At 44.7% G+C, this 22,466-nt stretch overlaps 2 protein-coding genes across 14 annotated transcripts in view; both read right to left on the bottom strand.

Moving 5' to 3' along the window:
- Window positions 1-9,048, bottom strand: part of NME9 (NME/NM23 family member 9) — a 37,963-nt gene extending 28,915 nt beyond the window's left edge. The window contains exon 1 of the mRNA XM_078854336.1: window positions 8,911-9,048. Within this exon, the coding sequence (XP_078710462.1) occupies window positions 8,911-9,048 (138 nt within the window). The remainder of the gene's footprint in view (window positions 1-8,910) is intronic.
- Window positions 9,049-11,459: 2,411 nt separating this feature from the next.
- The window catches only part of ARMC8 (armadillo repeat containing 8), a 181,839-nt gene continuing 170,832 nt past the window's right edge, over window positions 11,460-22,466 (bottom strand). For 8 of the 13 annotated variants that reach the window (XM_073360247.2, XM_073360250.2, XM_073360248.1 and 5 more), the window contains one exon: window positions 21,129-22,346. In XM_073360247.2, the coding sequence (XP_073216348.1) occupies window positions 22,255-22,346 (92 nt within the window). In that variant the 3' untranslated portion in view covers window positions 21,129-22,254. Of the gene's footprint in view, window positions 14,535-15,714; window positions 15,809-18,176; window positions 18,250-21,128; window positions 22,347-22,466 lie in introns of those variants that run through there. The other 5 variants (XM_073360252.2, XM_073360254.2, XM_073360245.2 and 2 more) reach the window with 2 other exon arrangements.

Genomic DNA, 22,466 nt, shown 5'->3' with positions numbered 1-22,466 from the left:
CCTTGATTATCACTACAAAAGGTTTTTCCCACCCCAACCCCACCCTGCTCTCCTGCTGGTAATAGCTCACCTTACCTTATCACTCTTGTTACAGTGTGTATGGTAAAACCCATTGTTTCATGTTCTCTGTGTATATAAATCTCCCCACTGTATTTTCCACTGCATGCCTCCGATGAAGTGAGCTGTAGCTCACGAAAGCTTATGCTCAAATAAATTTGTTAGTCTCTAAGGTGCCACAAGTGCTCCTTCCCCTCACTACAGTGAAATACAGCACCCAGGCACACTGTGGGTGGCTCTCACACATGCCCAGTGCAGTTCCTTCCATGACTGACCAGGCCAGGGAGCCCCAGTGCAGTGACATGGCTGGGAGCTAGAGAGCCAGATGGAACCACAGGCTCTGTCTGTGTCCAGCAGCCCCAATACAGAATCCTCTTTATATTCACTACAGACGAGCCCTGCTTCTTCACCACACACATCAGTGTCTCTGCCCATCCTTTTCCTTTCCTAAATCCCACTTATGCCCAGTGCCTCCTATTCCATAGGAGGCCAAGCTTCCTTCCAAACTCCAGCCTGATTTCTGCATCCCTCACTCAGCCAAAACTCTCATTGGCCACAGTGAGGCTTGTCCCAGGAAGTACTTTGCTTGCCTCCAAAATGCAGCCAACTCTGTGGGACATAACAATTGTTCAGTAGCAATGCCACACAACTTAGGACAGGATGTGAACAGGAATATTGTTATCCAATAGGAACTGCAGGGAGGGAGGTGGATTGAGGGGGGACCAAATGTAATTCTATACACTGGAATTTCACCAGGAGAGTGGGTGAATACCCCAACTCATCTCCAAGCTCAGTTTCTGCAACTCTGTATCTCGGGATGGAGCCACCCGCCTGGAGAAAGCTCCATTGGGTCCAGATGCAGCAGCCTGTCTGCCTAGTTATACACAGTGGGAACTTGAGACGGTCTGGACCTAAACAGAAAAAAATGAAAAGACTATAGATACAAATGTCAATGGGAAGAAATATACAACTGGGTAAAACCTGTCAATGGTGATTCTGGTAAAGTCTTTTGTACTTTGTGCCAGCATGGATTCACTGTTGGTCATGATGGCACAACTGACATTAGACAGCATGCAGCAATCAACTGGATATAAGAAAAGCAAACAGGCCAAGAGTGGGACAAATATCAGCAAATTCTTTGTCTCTTCAAACTCCGTGACTGCCAAGGGGGTGGCTACAGAACTTATGAACATCTTCGCCCGAGTCGGGGTGCCGCGGGAAATCTTGACAGATCAAGAGACAAACTTTATGTCCTAGACGATCAAGCAGCTCTGCCAGTTATTCAAAATCAAGACCTTAAGAACATCTGTATACTAAACCCAAACGGACGGTCTGGTAGAGCGCTTTAACTAAACCCTGAAAACAATGCTCCAAAGGTTCATCCTGATGGATGTCTGGCATTGGGACCAGCTGCTCCTGCCTCTCTTGTTCGCAGTCTGGGAAGTACCCCAGTCTTCCACTGGCTTCTCACCGTCTGAACTTTTATATGTGAGGGAAACCCGGGGGATTTTAGACCTTGTGCGAGAAATGTGGGAAGAGCAACCGTCCCGAGCTAACAACATGGTACAGTATGTTTTATACCTGAGGGAGAGGCTTGAGGTCCTGGGCTCGTTTGCCAGGGAGAACCTCCTACATACCCAGGATACCCAAGAGGTGGCCTACAATAAACAGGCGTGTCTCCAGGAGTTTCAGCCTGGTGACTGGGTGCTGCTATTGTTGCCCAGTTGGGAAGCAAAGCTCCTGGCCCGCAAGGACTGAGGTGATCCGATGTGTAGGGCAGGTGAACTATGAAATCAAGCAACCAGATAAATGTAAGGTACAACAAATCTACCACGTGAACCTGTTAAAACTGTGGAAAGCCCAGGAAGGCTTACTAATAGTGCCTTACTCACCAGAGCCTGAACTGGGCCCACAGGCCATGAAGGCCTCAACTTCAGGGGTGGTCAAGATTGAGGACAATCTTACCCCAGAGCAGAGAGGTCAGGTGCAAAAACTGATCACCACCTTCTCTTCCGTTTTCTCAACCTGACCAGGGCAGACTCACCTGATAACTCATCATATTCAGACGGACCCAGGCATTAAAGTCAGAGAAAACCCCTGGCACCTCCCCAGAAACTTAGAGACACCATGAAAGAAGAACTCCGCTCGATGTTAGCATTGGGGGGTGACCGAGGAGTCGTCTAGTGACTGGAAGAATCCTGTGGTACTGGTCCCTAAGCCCGAAGGAAGCCCCCGCTTTTGCATCGACTTCCGTAAGCTCAATGCAGTATCCAAGTTCGATGCCACGGGTTGATGAACTGCTTGACTGGCTGGGAAAGGCAGAATACATCACCACTTTAGACTTAATGAAGGGCTATTGGCAGATCCCTCTTACACCCGACTCCAGGGGAAAAAACGCTTTCTCCACCCCTTGTGGACTTTTTCAGTTCCAGACCATGCCCTTCGGTTTGCGTGGGGCTCCGGCCACATTTCAGCAGCTAATGGACCGAATTCTCGGCCCCCATAGCAGGTATGCAGCTGCATACCTCAACAACATGGTAATTGATAGTTGCGACTGGCAACACCATTTGAAACATATGACTTCAGTCCTGCAGTCCCTCCAGGAGGCCGGCCTGGCAGCAAACCCCGTCAAATGTCACTTTGGGAAGAATGAGACCACCTACCCCGGGTACACATTGGAAAAGGGCTTGATCTGACTCTTGGTTAGCAAAGTTCAGGTCCTCCAGCTGTGCCCCACGCTGTCCTCAGAGAAGTATGTACGTCGAGTCCTGGGACTAGCCGGGTATTACCACCACTTTATCCCAGGGTTCTCCTCCATTGTGGCCCCCCTGTCCAATCTCCTCAAGAAAGAGAGTCTTAAAAGGACCAGAGCCTGTGAGGAGATGTTTCAAACTCTGAAGGCCCGGCTCTCTCAGGAACCCATCTTGTACAGCCCTGACTTCGCCAAGGAGTTTTTGTTACAAACAGACACCTCAGACATGGGCCTAGGAGCTGTTTTATCGCAGGTAGTTGGGGGTGATGAACACCCCATCTTATATATTAACTGGAAGCTATTCCCGCGAGAGAAGACCTATTCTGTAATTGAGAAAGAAGCCCTGGTGGTAAACTGGGCCATGGATTCACTCTGTTATTATCTTCTGGACACGCACTTCACCCTCATTACTGACCATGCCCCCCCTTCGCTGGCTCCATGCCATGACGGACACAAATCCTCGAGTCATGAGGTGGTACCTTTCCCACTAGCTCTTCTCCTTCTGCATCCAGCACCAGGCCGGGAAAGCCCATCTGAATGCAAACTTCTTTTCACGGGATGGTGGAGAGCAGTTGGAGGGGGGGAAGAACCCAAAGGGGGTCATGAGGTGGGAGATGCGTGAAGGAGCAGAGATACTGCAGCCAGGCACAGCAGGGGTTAAGGAACACCTGTGGGTTCAGGTAGCCCTGCCCCGTTATACCTGCAGCCAATGCCAGGCCTGGAGGGGGGAGAAAAGAAGGGAGCCTGGCTCAGCCAGGGGCTGACTGGTGAAGAGGCAGGAGCTCTCTGTATGCCTGCCTGAAGGCACAGACCAGCAACCTGCCTACCAAGGCAGCCACTAGAGGCAAGTAAATCACCCCCTGCCAAGGGGAACCTACAGATAAGCCCCAACTGTGGGGCAACTGGAGTAGCAGGGCCACACCCCAAACTAAAAGGACTTGCATAAGGAGCAAGTAAGACCAGGAAAACAAGCCCTGCACACCCCCTCACGGCTGGGAGAAAGATCCATCTCCCCTGTTTAGGGGTTGAGCGACACAGGACGCTGGGCCAAGACCTGAGGGAGAAGGAGGGGGTCAAGTCCCCTTACAGCCCCCCTAACCAAAGATCTAGCTACTAGGCTCCCTGGCTACTGAGAGCCCTATCATAGACAGTAATATAATTAATGCAAATCAACATGAGTTTATAGAAAATAGATCCTGTCAAACTAACTAGCTATCTTTTTTTTGATGAGATTACAAGTCTGGTTGATAAAAATAATAGTGTTGATGTAATATACTTAGATATCTGTAAGGTGTTTGACTGGATACTTCACGACATTTTGATTAAAAATCTAGAACTATATAAAATTAACATGACCTATTAAATAGATTAAAAACTGACTAACTGATAGTTCTCAAAATGTAATTGTAAAGGGATAATCAGCATCAAATGGGAATGTTTCTAGTGGAGTCCCACAGACCAGTTCTTGGCCCTATGGTATTTAATATTTTTATCAACGACTTGAAAGAAAACAAAGTCATCACTGATAAAGTTTGCAGATGATACAAACACTGGGGAAGTGGTAAATTACAAAGAGGACAGGTCACTGATACAGAATGATTTGGATCACTTGGTAATGGTATACATTTTAATATAGCTAAATGTAAATGCAAATGTGTACATCGAGGAACAAAGAATGCAGGCCATACTTACAGGATGGGGGATTCTATCCTGGGAAGCTGTGACTCTGGAAAAGATTTGAGGGTCATAGAGGATAATCAGCTGAACATGAGCTTCCAGTACAACACTAAGGCCCAAAAGGCTAATGAAATTCTGGGATACATAAACAGGGGAATCTGGAGTAGGAGTAGGGAAGTTACTTTACCTTTATATTTGGCACTTGTGTGACCACTTCTGGAATACTGTGTCCAATTCTAGTGCCCACAATTCATGGAAGATGTTGATAAATTGAAGAGGGTTCAGAGAATGATTAAAGGATTAGAAAACATCCTTAGAGCACTGCAGCAAGGCAGCTATACCAGTGCAGATGTGCCGTTGAAGCACTTCATGAAGATACTACCTATGTCGATGGGAGTCCTCCCATTGATATAGCATTGTCTACACTGGGGGTTAGGTTGGTATAGCTAAGTTGCTCAGGAATGTGGATTTTCCACACCCCTGAGCAATGCAGTTATACCAACATAAATTGTAGTGTAGAACAAGCCTGACAGACTGAGGAAGCTCAGTTTATTTAACTTAACAAAGAGATGGTTAATGGATGACTTGATCACAGTTTATAAGTATCTACATCAGAACAAATATTTGATAATGGGCTCTTCAGTCTAGCAGAGAGACTGAAAATAGGTGTAAATTTTTAAGAATGGGAGCAATTAACCATTGGAACAACTTACCAAGGATGGTGGATTCTCCATCACTGGCAATGTTTAAATCAAGATTGGGTGTTTTTCTAAAAGATCTGCTCTAGGAATTAGTGTAGGAAAGCTCTTTGGTCTGTGCTGTACTTGAGGTCAATCTAGATGATCACAATGGTCCCTTCTGACCTTAGGCCATGTCTACACTAGCACTTACGTCTGCAAAACTTTTGTTGCTCAGGTGTGTGAAAAAACACCCCCTTGGTGACATAAATTTTGCTGGCATAAGCACTTGTCTACACAGCACTATGTTGGCAAGAGACGCTCTCCCAGTGACACAGCTACTACCGTTCGTTGAGCTGGTTTTATTATGTCAACGGGAGAGCTCTTTCCCATCGGCTTAACGCAGCTACCTGAGCGATCTTACAGCAGCCCAGCCGTATTGGTACAGTTGTGCTGCTGTAAGCTTGTAAGTGTAGACATGGCTTTAGAATGAATGAATCTCTGGTGAGCAGCACTACCACGTATGACCAGCTGAGATACGTGCACAGCTGTGGGAAACGAGGGGCCTTGTGCACACTATGTGCTTGGCAATAAGGCTGTGTGTCAGAAGGAGAGTTTGAGAAACTGGGTGTGTTTGTACCTAGTAGCCATAACATAATCTGTGAAAGTCAAATTGTTTTCCTCCCTGAGAAATGAACTGCCAACCACATCTTTACCAAACAGGTTCTCATTTACAAATATGTGAACAACAAAAAGCAGAGCAATATTTGCCTGATTCATAGATTTCAAAACAGTGTGACAATCTGGCACCCAGGACTGAAATTTAAATTGCTGCAACATGAAATTGGAGGGAAAACATTTGGCCTCATTACCAATCCATCAAATACAGAATAAAAATAAACAGGAAAAGACACCTTTAAGCAAGAATGGGGAATAAGAAAGGAATGTAACAGCATGGCCTTCTTCAATCTGGCTCACCAGCCCCACTGGAACCGTCCCCAGAATCTGAGTCTCCTACAAAATAACTCAGAGATAAAGTGCCTCTGTGTGCTGATGACTGACCACACTGTCACCTACGCTGGTCTGTGGAGAAACTGACACTTTCTAGAAACCTGCTGCTTAATGTGGACCTGCAGCGCAGCTTGGTACAAACATCAGGACATTTCAGGAAAAGCCCAGAAGCAACCAGAACAAAGTAAAATTTTATTACATATCTGGCATCAGAATCCAACCCAGTCTACTACACAGGAGTGAAATCTAGGGCCTGACTTCAACAACACCCTATGGCAGCGGTTCTCAAACTGTGGGTCCTGACCCCTTTGAATGGGGTCACCAGGGCTGGCTTAGACTTGCTGGGGCCCAGGGCTGAAGCCCAAGCCCCACCATCCTACCCAGGGCCAAAGCCAAACCCCGAGGGCTTCAGCCATGGGTGGCAGGACTCAAGTTTCAGGCCCCCTGCCTAGGGCTGAAGCCCTTGAGTTTCAGGTTTGGCCCTCCTGCCCGGAGTGGTGGGACTTGGACTTTGGCCCCCTACCCAGGGAAGTGGGGCTTGGGCAGGCTCAGACTTTGGTCCCCTCTCTTGGGGTTGTGAAGTAATTTTTGTTGTCAGAAGGGAGTCACAGTACAATGAAGTTTGAGGACCCCTGCCCTATGGTTACTGGAATAAAACCCCAGCTCTGCAAGTCCTCTGTGGCTACTGAGCACCACTGGGCTGGTTCCCCCTGCTCATCAACATAAAGACTAAGCACATTCAACTTCTGGTGCCACCTCAGTCACACTAGCAAATGCTCCATTCTGCACAAAGTAAAAGAGAGTCAAAAACTAAATCCAAATGAAAATATCCATCCCTACACATCATTGCTCCCTGTTCAACAGTTCCCGCCTCCAACCAGCAGAGGAGCTCAAGATGTCAGCCCAGCCCCTGCAGCACCAATCCATGAGGCACTGGAAAGAACAGATCAAATCAGCAACAAAGACGACTGGGACAGCTCCCTGTACAGAACTCTCACCAGCAGAGACCTCGCTGGAGTGACCTTGTGCAAAATGACAGCCAACTCTCGCACTTAGGTACAGAATCAGTGACCACATGCTGGAGGTGAGCCTGGGAAGTCCAAAGCAGAGACCAGCAACTTTGCAGCCAAGGGGACAGAGCAGAGATTGAGACAGAGAAACATGTTCTACTCCAATGTCCCAAACACCACCAAGTGCATGAAAAATATTTCCTCAGACCATCAGGAATCACCTAGGCTGCCACATCAGCGAGTGAAGAGGAAAATCTGTGCCTGGCCCTGGGAGAAAGGAGAGAGATGGCACCAAGTGATGGAGCACCCTGCTCCCAGATCAAGACCGGATAGCACTGACAAAAGGACGCAGCTCAGACCCCACAGGCAGTGTGTGACCTCATCCCGAGGGATTGCCCTACCTGTGATGGAGCCCCGAATGACTTTTTTTACATTGGGGCAGCACTTGTCCCACTCACCCAGCCCCTAAGGTCTCATTGAACTGACTTGAGCTGGTGTTGGCTCAGAATGCAATCAGCAGGGGTGTGCAGTGGCCGAAGGTGTGACTGTGTCTGGGTGGGAGAGAAGGAAAGGCTCCTCGCTTCTCACTTTCTTGCTCCCAAGTTTTGCTACTCAACAAATCAGTTAGTTCTTAACAAAGTGAGGCAGGGGGTGGCAAGAGCACAGGGCCCCACATCCTAATGCGGGACGGCGAGGGTACAGGCCTCCGCATCCTATCTAATGCAGTGGCGGGGAGCAAGGGCACAGGGCCTCCCACATCCTAGCTAACACAGCGCGGCCGGGGTGTATGTGACCATGCCTTAGGGGGTGGGGTACCAGGTCTGGGGGGGCTCTAGGAGGTGGGGGGTAGGCTACTAGGGAGCAGGGGACCTGGGGTGGGGGGCTCTAGAGGGCAGGGGGGGCTAGGTCACTAGGGAGCGAGGGGTCAAGCCAGGAATACTGGGAAGGAGGGCTCTGGGGAGGTGGGAGGGCCAGGTTACCAGGGAGCTCTAGGGGGCAGGGGACCAAGCCGGGGATACCAGAGAGGGAGGCTCTAGGGGTGGGAGGACCAGGTTACCATAGGGCTCTAGGGAGCGGGGGGCCGGGGGTACCTGGGGTGGGGGGGCTCTAGGGGACGGGGGACTGGGTTACTAGGGGACTATAGGGGGCAGAGGGAACTAGGTCACTAGGGGACAGGGGGCCGAGCCAGGAATATCAGGGAGGGGGACTTTACGGGGTGGGGGTGGGTTACTAGGGGTACCTAGGGTGGTGGTGGGGGCTGTGGGGGGCAGAGGGACTAGGTTACCAGGGGACTCTAGGGGGCTGAGCCAGTGATACCGGGGAAGGGGGCCTCTAGGGGACGGGAGGAGGGCTCTAGGGGGTGGGGGAGGGCAGATGACCAGGGGTTTCTAACTTCTAGGGGGCAGGGGGTACTATACCTAGGGTTGGGAGCTCTAGGGGGCAGGGGGCTGAGCCGGGGATACCGGGGAGGGAGGCTCTACCGGGGGGAGGACCGGGGGTACCTGGGGTGGGGGGGTTCTAGAGGACGGGGGACCCGGTTACCAGGGGACTGTAGGGGGTGGGGGGGCCAAGCCGGGGCTACCGGGGAGGGGGGCTACCGGGGGCTCTAGGGAGAGGGGGCCCGGGGGCCGAGCCGGGATACTCGAGGGCAGCTCTAGGGGCAGCCCTATCCCAGGTCCATGGAGCCGAACAAGGGACCCAGCTCCCGCCCCCTCCCCGCCGGTACCTGCAGCAGCACAAACTCGCGGGGCCTCGGACACCGCGTTTCCCGGCAACGGTCTCCCTGGTGATTGAACCAATGCACAAGTGACTCGGGAGACCCGCCCCTTCCCACAGCCCGTCCCGCCCCCACCAACTTCTCCATAGCCCGCACTCCGTGACAGCCCGTACCCCCCCCAATTTCTCCTACATACACTTATTCGTCCCACACCACATACCCCCGCCTTCCCCTACATACCCCCAACCCCACATGCCTCCTGCCCCACACACCCCAATGTCCCATACATGCCCCCCTCTTCAATCTCCCCCCCCATACACCACCGTGTCCAGCTGGGGCCTGCCAGATGTAATCACAGGGTCCCTTTTGGCTTTGGAATCTAAGTTCTGTTGGGCACTGGGCCTCTACCTTGGTGCGTGGAGGAGTCTTTGGGGCCTAAAAAGGCCAGGAAAATTTCCTGTAATTATGTAAGCCAGTCCAAGCTGTCTAAAGCAGCCTGGTTTTAATGCTTGTGGGAGGAGTGTGACCATTTTTAAAAAGGGGAGGGGGGAGAACAACAAGAAACCCATCTACTCCCAACATCACAAGCAATCTAAATAAGAGAGAGAGAAAGAAAGAGGAAGTCTGTTATAGTCATGTCCTTGGGTTCTATGTTGGCACCAACACCTACAGTGTCAGCAGTCCATGAGACTAGGGTGATGGTGTCACTTGTCCACTGTGATTTGAACTGAGATACCCAAACTCATTTCTAGAGTGAATCAGACACAGAGTTATTTATTCAGTGAAGTCAGCATGTTTGCAAATTGACCACAGGCAGTTTATGATGGAATGGCAATGGAATTCATTGCCACAAGGTGTCACTGAGACCAAGAGTTTAGTAGGATAAAAAAGGATTTCAAATTTACATGGATGGAGACTATCTAGATTTAGAATTGTAAGCATTGAAAAACAGGTACGAGTTTTGGAAAAGGGCTAAACCACCACCTCCATCTGTAGAGGAATAGGAAGGAACTTCCCCTATGAACAGATTATACATAATTGCCCAGTTCATGATTTCTTGCACTTTCCTCTGAAGGAGTTAGTCCTGCACTGTTAAAAGGGTGCTGGACTACAGAGGTCCCAGGTCTGATGTAGTCTGGCAAGTCATATGTGCCCATGTTTTCTCTGAATTTGTTATTGAAACTGGATATTCTGCAAATTGGTAGTTCAGGAGCAACTCACTGTGATTATTCAGTATTTACAATGTCTTTGCTAGACACTGGATTTATAGCTTATTACAACAATCTGTAACCCCCTAACCCCTGTTTTTATCCTATGACTAGGGGTATTAGTGGGCCACTTAACCTTATATAGCCCCTTAGAATATGTGCTAACTACTTATGCTAAACTATCTGTTTGATTTTGTATTTAACAGTGACACTCTGAGTACCTTTCACAGACCTGAAGAGCTCTGTGTAGCTTGAAAGCTTATTTAGCTCAGCAACGGAACTTGGTCCAATAAAAGATATTACCTCACCCACAATGTTCCCTCTAATTTTTCCCATTCATGTGCGGAATTAATTTTGTTATGTGTACCAATATGGAGGTGATGTGGGAGGGTGAGGCCAAGAGGTTTGGAATGTGAGATGGGGCTCAGGGCTGGGGCAGAGGTCGGGGTGCGGGGGTGTGTGTGTGAGGGCTCCGGTTGGAGTGTGGGCTTTGGGGTGTGTCTGGGGATGAGGGGTTTGGGACGGGACTCAGGGCTAGGGTTGGTGTGCACTCTGGCTGGGCTGCGGGCTCTGGGGTGGGGCTGAGAGGTTTGGGATTCAGGCTGCCCAGGGCTGCGACAGGGAGAGAGGACTCCCCCCAACAGCTCCAGGGCTGGGGAGAGGCGGGCCCTGCGGGTGTGTTTGTGTGTGTGTGTGGCCCCACTGTGATACAGCCCCAGGGCTGGGAGAGTTGCTGCAGCCCTGCACACCCCAAGCTCCCCCATCAACACCCCTCACCTTACCCCATGCCCCTGAGTGCAGTGTGTGGCCCTTTGTGGCCTTCTGCACAGCCATGCACCTTAGAGGGAATGTAGCTCACCCACCATGTCTCTCTAATATCATGGGACTGACATGGCTACAACACTGGATACTGTATTTATGATGTAAGGCATATTGGTTAGCTTTGATTGGACAGATGTGTCACACTACATTGTTTCTGTTCCCTGACAGGTAAAGTGTAACAATCAGATTTGGATACAAACACCCAACTTAAAAGTTCAAAATTTGATTTCTGCAAATATTCTCTAATATATGCTTAAAATTCATGGTGATTTACAAACAATCCTGCTCGTGAATGTGTTTGCAAGGACCCCACTCCTCCACCTCCACCCCCACCCATGTGTCTTGATATCTGTTCCACCCACAGCCACACTAACTTCAGTGGCACTTCACACAGGTGCAATGACCAGCCAGGTGGATGGAGCTGAAAGATCAGGACATAAAATATTTGTGGAAAACAGAAAAGGGCCACAAATCAAATAAAACAATTTCCATGATTTACTGAGTTGCTCACCTGGCTTAATTCATTATCATCATATAAATACATGATTGGAATCAGGGACAAATATGAAGGGGAGACCCAGAAAAAAAAGTGTGATGCAGTATTAAAGGCAGAAGAAAACCCATAATGGAACAAATCCTGCTTGTCTTACTCTTGCAAGGAATCCCTTGTCTTATGGGGGCGCCTTACTCGAGTAAAACCAGTAGGGTTTGGCTAACTTGTACACAGGATTATATTCTGTTGTCCTCTCTGTGTTGTATAAATCTCCAACTAAAATCTTAAAGTTTGTAGAGCAGAAAACATTGAGTCAAGATTTTAAATACATATTTTCTTCATAAAGTTCAGTAGAAGCAAAGTAAAGTACTTTTTATTTATTTACAGTATTTATGTTTTCTTTACATACCTACAGCAACATCAAAAATTATTCACAAAAGCTTAACTAAGTGTAAAAATGTTATTTCATTGGACATTTGACCTATCAGCTTGATATTATGGAAAATGTTGACTTTTTCCCCCCATGCAGTATCCAGATTGTCTGAGCATCATTTTTAAGTTTTCTGGTACATTTAGGGCCACATTTTTTAAAAAAGTCTCTAAACATGCACACCTAAATTTGCACACTTTTGTGTACAATTTTAGTCACCCAATCTTTTGAACACAAACTCAGATTTGCAGATATGAGTAGGGGGGCATGCAAAAACTTGAGCACATGAAAATGAGCGCACAAAATATCAGGAGTGTAAATTTAGAGTTCAAGCTCAGGCTATTTTGAAAATTTAGCCCCATGTGTATATAAAGTTTAACCAAGGAAGTGTTTTCTCAGTGCTACCAAAACTATGGTTCACTTTACTTTTTAAATAAGGCTTTTATTTCTGAGATACTAGACAATTATCAGGTTCTCACATATTCATACTTGCCTCTCTGTGCAGACCCTTTACCAAGAGACTTGTAGCAATAATAAGAAATGGCCACTAACTTATTGCCATGTCCACATTGGAAAAAAGTGTTAGGTGCTCACTTTTATATGATTTTCAGAGTGGGAAAACAATTACATTAAACTTATATAAAATTATATTTTCCTTTGCAACCAAATGGAAACAGTTCTCCAATACATAACATTCAAACTCTGGGCCAAAGTGTGATCGCCTTTTGCTCACACAAGTAGTTTCCTTTAAATTAATAGGACTACTCAGAAAAGTAAGGCAATTATAATCTGACACTGCCTAGAAATAAAGGATAAAGGTTTGAGATTACATTTTTGACAATTGGTTAGTGGAGTTACAGTCCTGTCCTCTTGACCTGAAGCTCAAACTGCAAAAGGAGTTTTTTAAGGTAGAGTTGAATTCTTTAGTTTGCCCTTTAGTGCTAAGTAGACATAGCGTGAGGTGATTTTGACTCTATTAACGCTATTTCCTAAACTGAAAACCAGGAAGCAGTTGGTAAATGTACTGCAGGAGGAAAGGAATAACCCTGAATTGCAGTCTGGAACAGCTTCTTGCTGCACTCACTTCTTTCTATGCACATTTAACTCCTGAAGCTGAATTCAGTAATAATGTAGGGTCTGATTTTCAGCATAATCTTAAATGGTTTTCCCTTTCTGTGCCCACAATTGAGTGGATGTGAATTCTTGCAGACACAGTATTTCACAATTTAATTACAGGCATAATTTCAGCCATTTAGTTGTCCAAGTATCTGACTGCAATGAGGAAGGTAAATGCTGTTTCTACAAATAACTGAAGCCACAATTTTAAGTGCCCACAAATTGTAGGCACACAGACAAAGGCCAGGTTTTAATAATCTGATCCTTTAAATGCAGTAAAATCTGGGCTATTATCCATGTATATGAATTCCTGGATATGTCAGTGTGTGTGTGTATATATATATATATTGGTATTACTATAGCAATGTCAATGGAGATAATTTTCTAATAATGTGTCCATTCTCCTGCAATCTAACCTATTCAGCTAATATTATGGAGAAGTATTTTATAAAGCAGTGAACTGAATCTGGAGATACAGGTATGACCAAACAAGTCCCTTAAGCCATAACTTGCCAGGTCCTCTTGGTATCTTGAAAGTACAAGTCTTGCAGTGTGCTACCTGTTTGATGTATCTTGGTGTCACAGTCAGCTGGTGTTCCTTATCACTGAGACAAGCCAATCTTTCAGCAATAATCTCAGCAAGATCTTGGATTTCACAGCAATAGGCTCACTCCTCCAAGCCAGTGATGATATTACATCCACCTATTTCTTTTTGGCAGAAGATCAACACAACAGTTATAGAATTGGTGAGAGTGAGAGTCCACCCTTGTCTTCTAAAAATGTAAAGAAACCCCAAACAATCCTTTTGTCCCATTCTACTGAGCTGAAAATGACATCAGTATCTGTTGACTGTGTGGCAGTAAAATGCTATCTCTTAGATTTTTTTCATAGCACAAAATGTGCTGGCTGTTATTTGAGTCTACTGTATTCCTCAATTTCTCTCTTCAAAAAGGAAGTATAATATAAGTTAAGCTTAGGTTCAGAAATGCATATGTTTTACTTAAAAACATTCATCTGTTCAAAATTCAAAATAAACTTTATGGGATACAGTGTGTTTTTTTAAATAACATTTCATTCAAACTGTATATAATTCATTAAAGTATTCATACAGCAAACAATGGTTAACCCTTGAAAATGTGTAGAAAAAGATTTTCACACAAAAAAGGAAAACAAAATTCTGAGGTATCACACTCACACATACACCCAAACACACACGCAGGCTGCAGCAAAAGCAGAAAATTGTAGGCCCAAAAGAAAATGATGATTGATTGTTCTATTAGAGAGTCCAGGTAGCTCAGGAAAAAACAAAAACAAACCCCCCCACAATAGTCCTCTGAGTAAAGAACTACCTCAAGAAAGTTCAAGTGCATTGGAGACCTGATCACCTAAACTGTTTCTGCAAAGCAGCTCCCTGCACCTGAGAGAAATGCAGCCCAAGGTGACTTGTGCAAATATAAGGAATCAGTTGAGGCTATTTCCTGTTAGTCCTTAAACACACGAGGGGTGTCCAAAGATTCGCTTAGTCCTTGATCACGCAAGATACTGCTGGAGTGCCGTCTTCGCCCTGAAATCACAAATATTCCATTAACCATTGGATCTGGACTTCAAAAAAATAAACACCCGCTGGAGATTTATGGTTAACATTTATCCAATAGGACATTCTGTGCACAAGGCTAGCATGTGAGGGAGGAACAATGTTAGTGTGGCAATAAAAGGCTAAACTATTAACACGTTAAGATGGCAAAGCCTGAGGTTTCTCAGCAAAAGTACAGCCCAATGCCATTTGTGCTATTTTCTTCAGCTAGGAGGAAAACTCTTTTGTGCTACATGAGCAATGAGTAGCGCCAAACACTCATTAAACCAGATCTAACCCACTGGTCCGGATTGCACCCCAGAATGTGACAACGTGGATGGCCTCTTTGCCCCAGGATTGCACTAGTAGCTCATACTGAGTTGTCTGTCCACTCTAACTCACAGAGCCTTTTCAGGGTCACTGCTTTCCAGGATACAATGCCCCATTCTGTAGGTATGGGCTGCATTCCTTGTTCCTAGATGTATAACTTTGAATTGGCTGTATTTAAATGATCCCTTGAAATATGTAACTACTTATGCTAAACAATATGTTCCACCTTGTGTTTAGCTGGAACACTCTGAGTACGTTTCTCAGATCTAAAGAAGAGCTCTGTGTAAGGTTAAAAGCTTGTCTCTCTCACCCAACCGAAGTTGGTCCAATAAAAGATATTACCTCACCCACCTTGTCGCTCTAATATCCTGGGACTGACATGGCTACAACTACACTGCATACTACTAAAGTTACACATTAAATCTGCAAGACTGGATAAATTATATTCAAGATTAAAAAAAATTAGCTGAGGATACTGAAACTGCCTTAATTTTTAGTAAAACATGGCATACTGAAAAAGTGCTAATGTTGTGTCAGTGTGTACTGCTGTTTTTGAGGAGGGAGATAACGTATGAGTTGATAACCATCTTGGTGTCTGTCCTGCCTTAGAACTTGTCATAAATCCTACTTAGCAACCATTCTTCACATAAGATGAATATAATATTTTATTCCTATGTGGCAGGACTCATCAATGTAAAGAGAAAGTCAGACACAAATGTACAAAAAGGCACTGTCTCGTGGATTTTTCTGTAATCCAAATGCTTTCAAAACAAGATGCATTTTTTTTAAAAAAGCACAGATTTCCCTCTGATCTCTATTTTGGGGGTTCTTTTATACTTACTTGTCACAAAGATTTGGATCTGATGACTGACTCAGTTTGTGTAGGATATCTACTATTCCGATATCTCGTAGTTTATCTTGGCGTTCTTGTGAACCTAAAAAAATAAATCACATTATAGGGGATAACATCAAATAAGTGATTTATTAAAAATGATAAAAAAGAATTGGAGACAGGTATGTGCTATGAGGGGATAGAATGTGTGGATGCAAATAAAATGCTGTGCTAAGAAGCCCTTTAAGCTGACTTAACCTATGGCTGCTCTGTCTTTTCCCTTTTGGAAGAAGCTACTAAATTTTTTTCCCTTCAATTTTTTCACATGAATAAATGAGAGAAAATTAAACAGGCTAGAACCTGAAGAGATTTTATTATAAAGTAAGGAGTTTAACTCTGATTGGCTTCTTCCTTTCCAACTGTCTCTGATATAGGGTGTATTTAGCTGAAAACTTGTTACAGAGTTAAACTTCTAGCACTCAGTGGACAACACAAGCTAATACAGGAAATCAGAATGCTGGAAATACAGCGTGAAGTTTTACATGCTGAAGTGAGATTTGTTCCTGATGCTCCACATTCTCAAATTACTCAGCAGTAGAGTGGGAGATCAAACTACAAAAATAAGTCTCCTTGTTGAGGAACACCACAGCAGATTTAGAGGATGTAACCACCAATCTAAGAGTCATCCTCCCCCAACCCCATCTCCACTCACACCACCCCCTCCCTAGCACTGCTCCCATCTCCTGCTCTGCAACTCCATTGCTTCCAACTCCTGATTCATAGGGTATGTCTGTACTGCAGTGTAAGTCCAAGCTTAGACTCAGGCTCAAGCCCAAACCCCCTTCCTGTCTAACACATAATTCTGTCTGATCTGGGCCCGGGCCCAAGCTCAGGACCCCACAAAGGTGAAGGGTTTGAGCCCAGGCCCTGCAATGTCTTGGGTTCAAATGCCATCATTTTGCAATGTGGAAATAGCTCAGGCCCGGGCCTCCCAGACTCAGGACGTGAGAGTCCACCAATGCTATTCCACACTCCCACGAGATGGTGGCCTCTATGCTTTTTATCCCAAGACTGGCCAATCAAGTCCCAGGAAATGGAAGCCACCCCTCTGGGTCAAGTACAGCTGCTCAGCATTTAACTCTTCCATTTTATTCCGACTGTTGAGCTGCAAGCAGAGCGAACCTTCTCCTGAGTTTGTAATGGCCACTGACACGAAGAAGTCCTTTGCCAAGTGTGCTGCTACATGGTCATGGGAGCAGAGTCTGATTTTGGTTAATCACTGGTGAGAGGAGAGCAAACTGTTTGACTTCACCAAGAATTCCAGGAATGACCACAAGTACCAGGAAATAACAAAGAAGCTGGCAGCACTGGGGATTCGCTTGACTGGTTAACCAGTGCAGGGAGTGTATTAAGCAGCTCAAAATGACCACTGTAAGCCAGGTATGAGAACTGCACCTCTGGAAACTCGCTGTCATCCTGCCCCTTTTACAAAGGGCTTGAGTGGGTGCTGCAACTGTGCCAAGCACTGAGCCACAAACACTTCACGACAGCCTGGTAAGCTTGGATGGTGACCTTCTCACCCCCAAACCCAGTATAGGACTGTACCATGTACCAGATGAAGCTGCTGAAGTGAACAAACTGGGACAGTCCCCGAGGAAGCTTTGCAGCACATTCTAGGTCCCTGCTCAGAGGAGCTATTTGATGCCCTCCTGGCGGAGCAGCCTGCCACACAACTGGCAGCAGAAACAAGAGGCAGTAGCCCCTCAGCCTGGTTAGTTTCTGGCTCCATGTTTGTTGTTGTTAATATAGGGAAGGGAGTGATTTCCAGGTTGTGACCCAATGCAAACTTTATTACAAACTTCAGGAAGAAGCATGTATCCACTAATGGTAGATTTTATTACCATTACTGCACCATATCATATAATATATATTTCAAATAATAAAGGTAAACACAGAAGGGGCAACCTGTAAATTGTATCCAAACACTCTTTCTCAATACATTCATCTACTCAAGCAATACTATAAATTAACAGGTTCTTGGTCCCCACCCTCCACTGTATAAGCAGCTATGTCATTCACAATCAATTGTCCCCCCTACCCCATTTCATTAAGTGATAACTGGAATACCTCATTTACTGCCAACCTTGTACAACAATCACATTCATAAACGCATATTCTCCGTCTTCCATTGGGTCATGCAAGTCCATAATGTGAGTGCACAAAACATCCCCGATGTGCGTTGTCATTCAGGAACCATTAAGCTGTGTCACAGCGACCAGCTGGGGATCTTCGTCTCATTGCCCTCCCTCCCCCAGCCTCCCTATTGTCTATCAATCACTTGCTGCATTTGCATCTAGACCTTAAGCTCATTGTACTACTACCTAACATTTGCCATTCTCTCCGTTGAAAGGATTTTGTTCTGACAATACTTTCTGTCCAAGACAATACATAAAAGTATGAGAGTCTCTTACCTTCTTCTTCATTCCATATGAGATTAGATATGCAAAACATGGCGGCAAGCTGAAGTTTAGCATTCGAATGACTCTGAATATAGAAACAGAATTTTTGGAGTTTCAGAAGCTAAATATCACAAAACTTTTTAGATGTACATTTTCTAACATTCACTTAAGGACTGAGGTAAAAAATCGTGGGCAATTCCTCATCCACGATCTGCACCAAAGACATGACTGCTATTTAGAGCAGTCAGGTACAGTGTTCTTTGAATGGAGAGTTATTTTGTCCTTGATTTCAAAATAGATTCTACCTTCACCATATTGCAGCCATTGTTACACTCACTACACTAACCATGGAGCCAAGAGGCTCTTGCTGCTGCCACTCTCCCATCTGGCATCAGGTTCAGTCCAGTCCAGTCCAGCCTATAGATCATCAGGAAGATTGTACCAGCAACACTGCTCCTGAGCATAACTGTATTCTCCTCAGACTTGCTTTCTATTTCGGAACTCTCACTCTCAGGCAGCTGGGATGAGCCTGTTAAAAGCTGGGGTTTCCTCAGAACTGCTGTGTTTCTGTTATATCTTGAGATACCAGCAAGTTCTTTTCAACACAGTTATAAAATATTTGATTTGATTCTGCCTTGGCCTGTTGTTCTAGAGGCACCAAACAGAAGAACAACTATGCACAGACTGTGTGCCCTGATTCCTACAGCAACTAGCCTGGTCTTTAATAGGTATTGAGGGAACATTTCTGTTTAGATTTCTCTGCTGAACTGGTTGTGTAACAAAGCGTTGGTCCTGGTGCTCAGACACATATCCCTTCACTCTGTTCCAAGGCTCAGTTGCCCCTTTAATAATGAGTTCATGGAGCACGTGACAGGGGTCATGTGACTGCAGGTTGAGAGGGCCCTTCCATGTGCGAAACCAAGCAGGCTTGAGGGGGGTGGAGAAACCAAACTTTTTGAGCTGAGCTCCCCATTTGAGTTACAATTTTTTGTTGCACCCCCCCAAACTCAAACAGGTTTGGAAGCCCACTAAGGTGAGTCAGGGGTGCAGGTGGTGCTCCGTCCCTGAGCCCTGCTGTGTGGGACTGGCCTGAGCCACCTGGCGTTGCTACTCCCCCTCCCCGCCCTGCTGAACATTTTTCACATCCCACAGTTTGAAAACCTCTAGAAGCTGTTGCCGGAAGGCAGAAAACTGGGGGGAGGAACATGACCGTGCATGTCCCCTCACATGTCACCTCTGCTTACCTGTACGCGGCAGACTATTAAAATAAGCCAAAAAGTCTGAAAACCATTGACCTACCCCAGAGAAGCAGCAAAAGTATGAGCTCATCTCTATCTATTCCAATGAGATGCTAACTAGAAGCGTACAGATCAGTGTTAATGCCACACAGGCAGGTTAACAAACAAACACTGGAGTCCATGCTCACCCCAGCTAAAGGACATGCAACGAAGCAAATACTTGAGGGGCTGAACAAACCTGAATCTGTTGTTTTTCAGATACCATACTGCAAGGAACTTCTTTTCAGGGCTGTTGAAGGCTAGTCTTGCTAGGGGTGACGTGGGAAAAGGGTGGATTTGATTTAAATCACTAGTCTGGAAGACTATTTTATCATGGATTTAAGCATGGATTTCTACATAAATATGCATTCTTGTTGGTTGTTATAACCTCAAGACATATTCTTCACAATTCAGAGATAGATGTAGGTTTCATTTTTAGAAGGTAAAAAGAACAAGAATACTTGTGGCACCTTAGAGACTAACAAATTTATTAGAGCACAAGCTTTCGTGGGCTACAGCCCACTTCATTGGATGCATAGAATGGAACATATAGTAAGATATATATATACACACACCTATATGTTCCATTCTATGCATCCAATGAAGTGGTATGTATATATATCTTACTATATGTTCCATTCTATGCATCTGATGAAGTGGGCTGTAGCCCACAAAAGCTTATGCTCTAATAAATTTGTTAGTCTCTAAGGCGCCACAAGTACTCCTGTTCTTTTTGCAGATACAGACTAACACGGCTTCTACTCTGAAACCTGTCTTTTAGAAGGTACACACTATATATTTTTAAAGTGATTTACTTTGAAAACTTTTCAGATTAGTTTTACAGCTATGTCAGAAAATGAATGATTGTTTGGTTATTTCATTTACCGAAGGTAATTGAAGCAGATATTTATGAAGTCATTGGGAGATGAACTATCTCCAATTCAACAGGTTAATCGTTAATATTTGGAGGATTTTCTTGCCATACTGTATTAGGAGGAGAACATCACCAGACAGACATTTAAATTGTTTTATTCAACTAAAACCACAACAACAACGTTATGTATTCTGGATGTTTTTCTTCAACAGCAAACATATAATATTTTAACAAAACAAGCATATGAATTTTTTAATTTAAACATTCATGTTTTTTAAAAGCAGGTTTGTTTTGCTTAAAATTGTTTTAAACTAAAATAGTTAAATGAAATATTGAAAAAAAACCCAACAAAAATTAAATTGACTACGTCAGCCAGGTCAACATGAGAAACTTAAAATATTGGCTTCTGCAGCTAACTCAGTCATCTTCACCTTCATTTTCCTGTTTGTTCATAATCCGGAAAAGAAAAACAAGCTTTCCTGCTTTTTCAGGTCCCAAACAATTTCTCAATTTGGAATGAATTAGTCCAAAGGAAGAAAATATTCTTTCTACACCAGAAGAAGCTACTGCTGTTAAAAGCGAGATCATCACTTCAACAGTCTCTGAATCCAAGTGCTTAAGTGACTTCCATCAGTTCACTGATGTGACTTTCTTTAAAATATCATCATCAAACACATATTTCTTGAATGGCTCACCCTTAGCTCTGAAGTTTACTATAGTTGGCATTATGGAGAGATGACTGCTGGATGTCCATGTCATAACCAACTCCTCTTCTTCAGCAGTTAAGGTTTGACCTTGGTGCCGAGTATTGAGACTATTTGCAAGAAAATGAGCTGGGGATAGTGCTTGTCCCATTTGTTTTTTTTAATGCTTGTAATTTAACTCTGTTGTTGCATATTTCTCTTTTTAAGATCTCACTTAGTTCCTTCCAAATTTCAACAGCATCAGCAATAAAACAGGTATTTCCCTGCATTTTGTTCAAGGCTACAGAAATAGGCTTCAGGGTACTCGGCATGTGTTCAACATTTCTCTTAAGCCCAATGTTGAGAACTTGGGCTGTGATAGTGCCATTTTTTTTTCCACAATTTTGTTCACAAACTGTCATCAGATTAGGCCAGTTCTTGATACAGTGCTCAAAACAGTCCACTACTGAGTTCCATCGCACGTCTTGTGGGAGAGTTAGCCTGGTTCCTCCCACTTTTTTCAGAGCAGCTGCTGCAAAGTGGTTGATACGGAAGTATTTTGCGATTTCAACAACATTAGCCTTTATTTGTGGAACACTGAAGTCTTTGGCTAGGAGGTGCATCAAATGAGCACTGTAACCGTATTTTATTAGCTTGAGACTCTCTTCACGCTCTTCTAAGTTTCTTCTCATCTTGGATACTTTTGCAGCTTGGTCACAGACAATGCTGCATACTAGACATTTGAATTTTTTTCCACAGTTTGTTATAGCTTTTACTGCTACTTCTTGTAAGTATTCTGTTGTGTGTACATTTCCAGATGTATCAATTGTTTCTGTAAGGAAGACATTCCCTTCTTCTGTTGTCACATAAGCACGTACAACGGGATCATTGTGGACATTGCTCCACCCATCAAGACTCAGGTTAATAATTTCACTCTCCAGACCTTTTGCAAACTGCTCAATTTCTCTTTCATACACTTTATCCAGCAATTTGCCTGCAACATCTGCTCTGTAGGGCGGACTGTATCCTGGTCTTAATGACTGAACAATGTTAATGAACTGTGGGTTCTCAGTCATACGGAAAGGAGAGTTTGTTGCATAAACAAACTGGACAATTTTTTCATCAATTACCCCATTTTGTAATCTGCTGGTTCTCATCACAAACTTATCTGTGGTTGTTTCTGGATGATGGAGGTTTTTTTTCCTTTTTGCTACAGGTGATATATACTGTGGCTATGTGACATACATGAAACACTATCATTGGCAGATAACTCTGAAACTATAGAAAAATGATGATGATCTTGAAGGTGGATAGTTTTCAGAATCCTGTATTTTGAGGATGGATTCTCCTAAACAAAATAAGTCAATGCAGTTATTTAATTATTATTACCATACTGCTCATTTAGTATTACTCATTGCATTAACTGACACTCAGTACTACTTTAAAGGTGAAATTGTAAAAGGAAGAT

This window comes from Lepidochelys kempii, chromosome 9 (assembly GCF_965140285.1).
Source record: "Lepidochelys kempii isolate rLepKem1 chromosome 9, rLepKem1.hap1, whole genome shotgun sequence".
Classification (NCBI taxonomy): domain Eukaryota; kingdom Metazoa; phylum Chordata; order Testudines; family Cheloniidae; genus Lepidochelys; species Lepidochelys kempii.
Note: the sequence above shows the minus strand (reverse complement) of the source record. Positions and strands in the feature narration are given on the sequence as shown.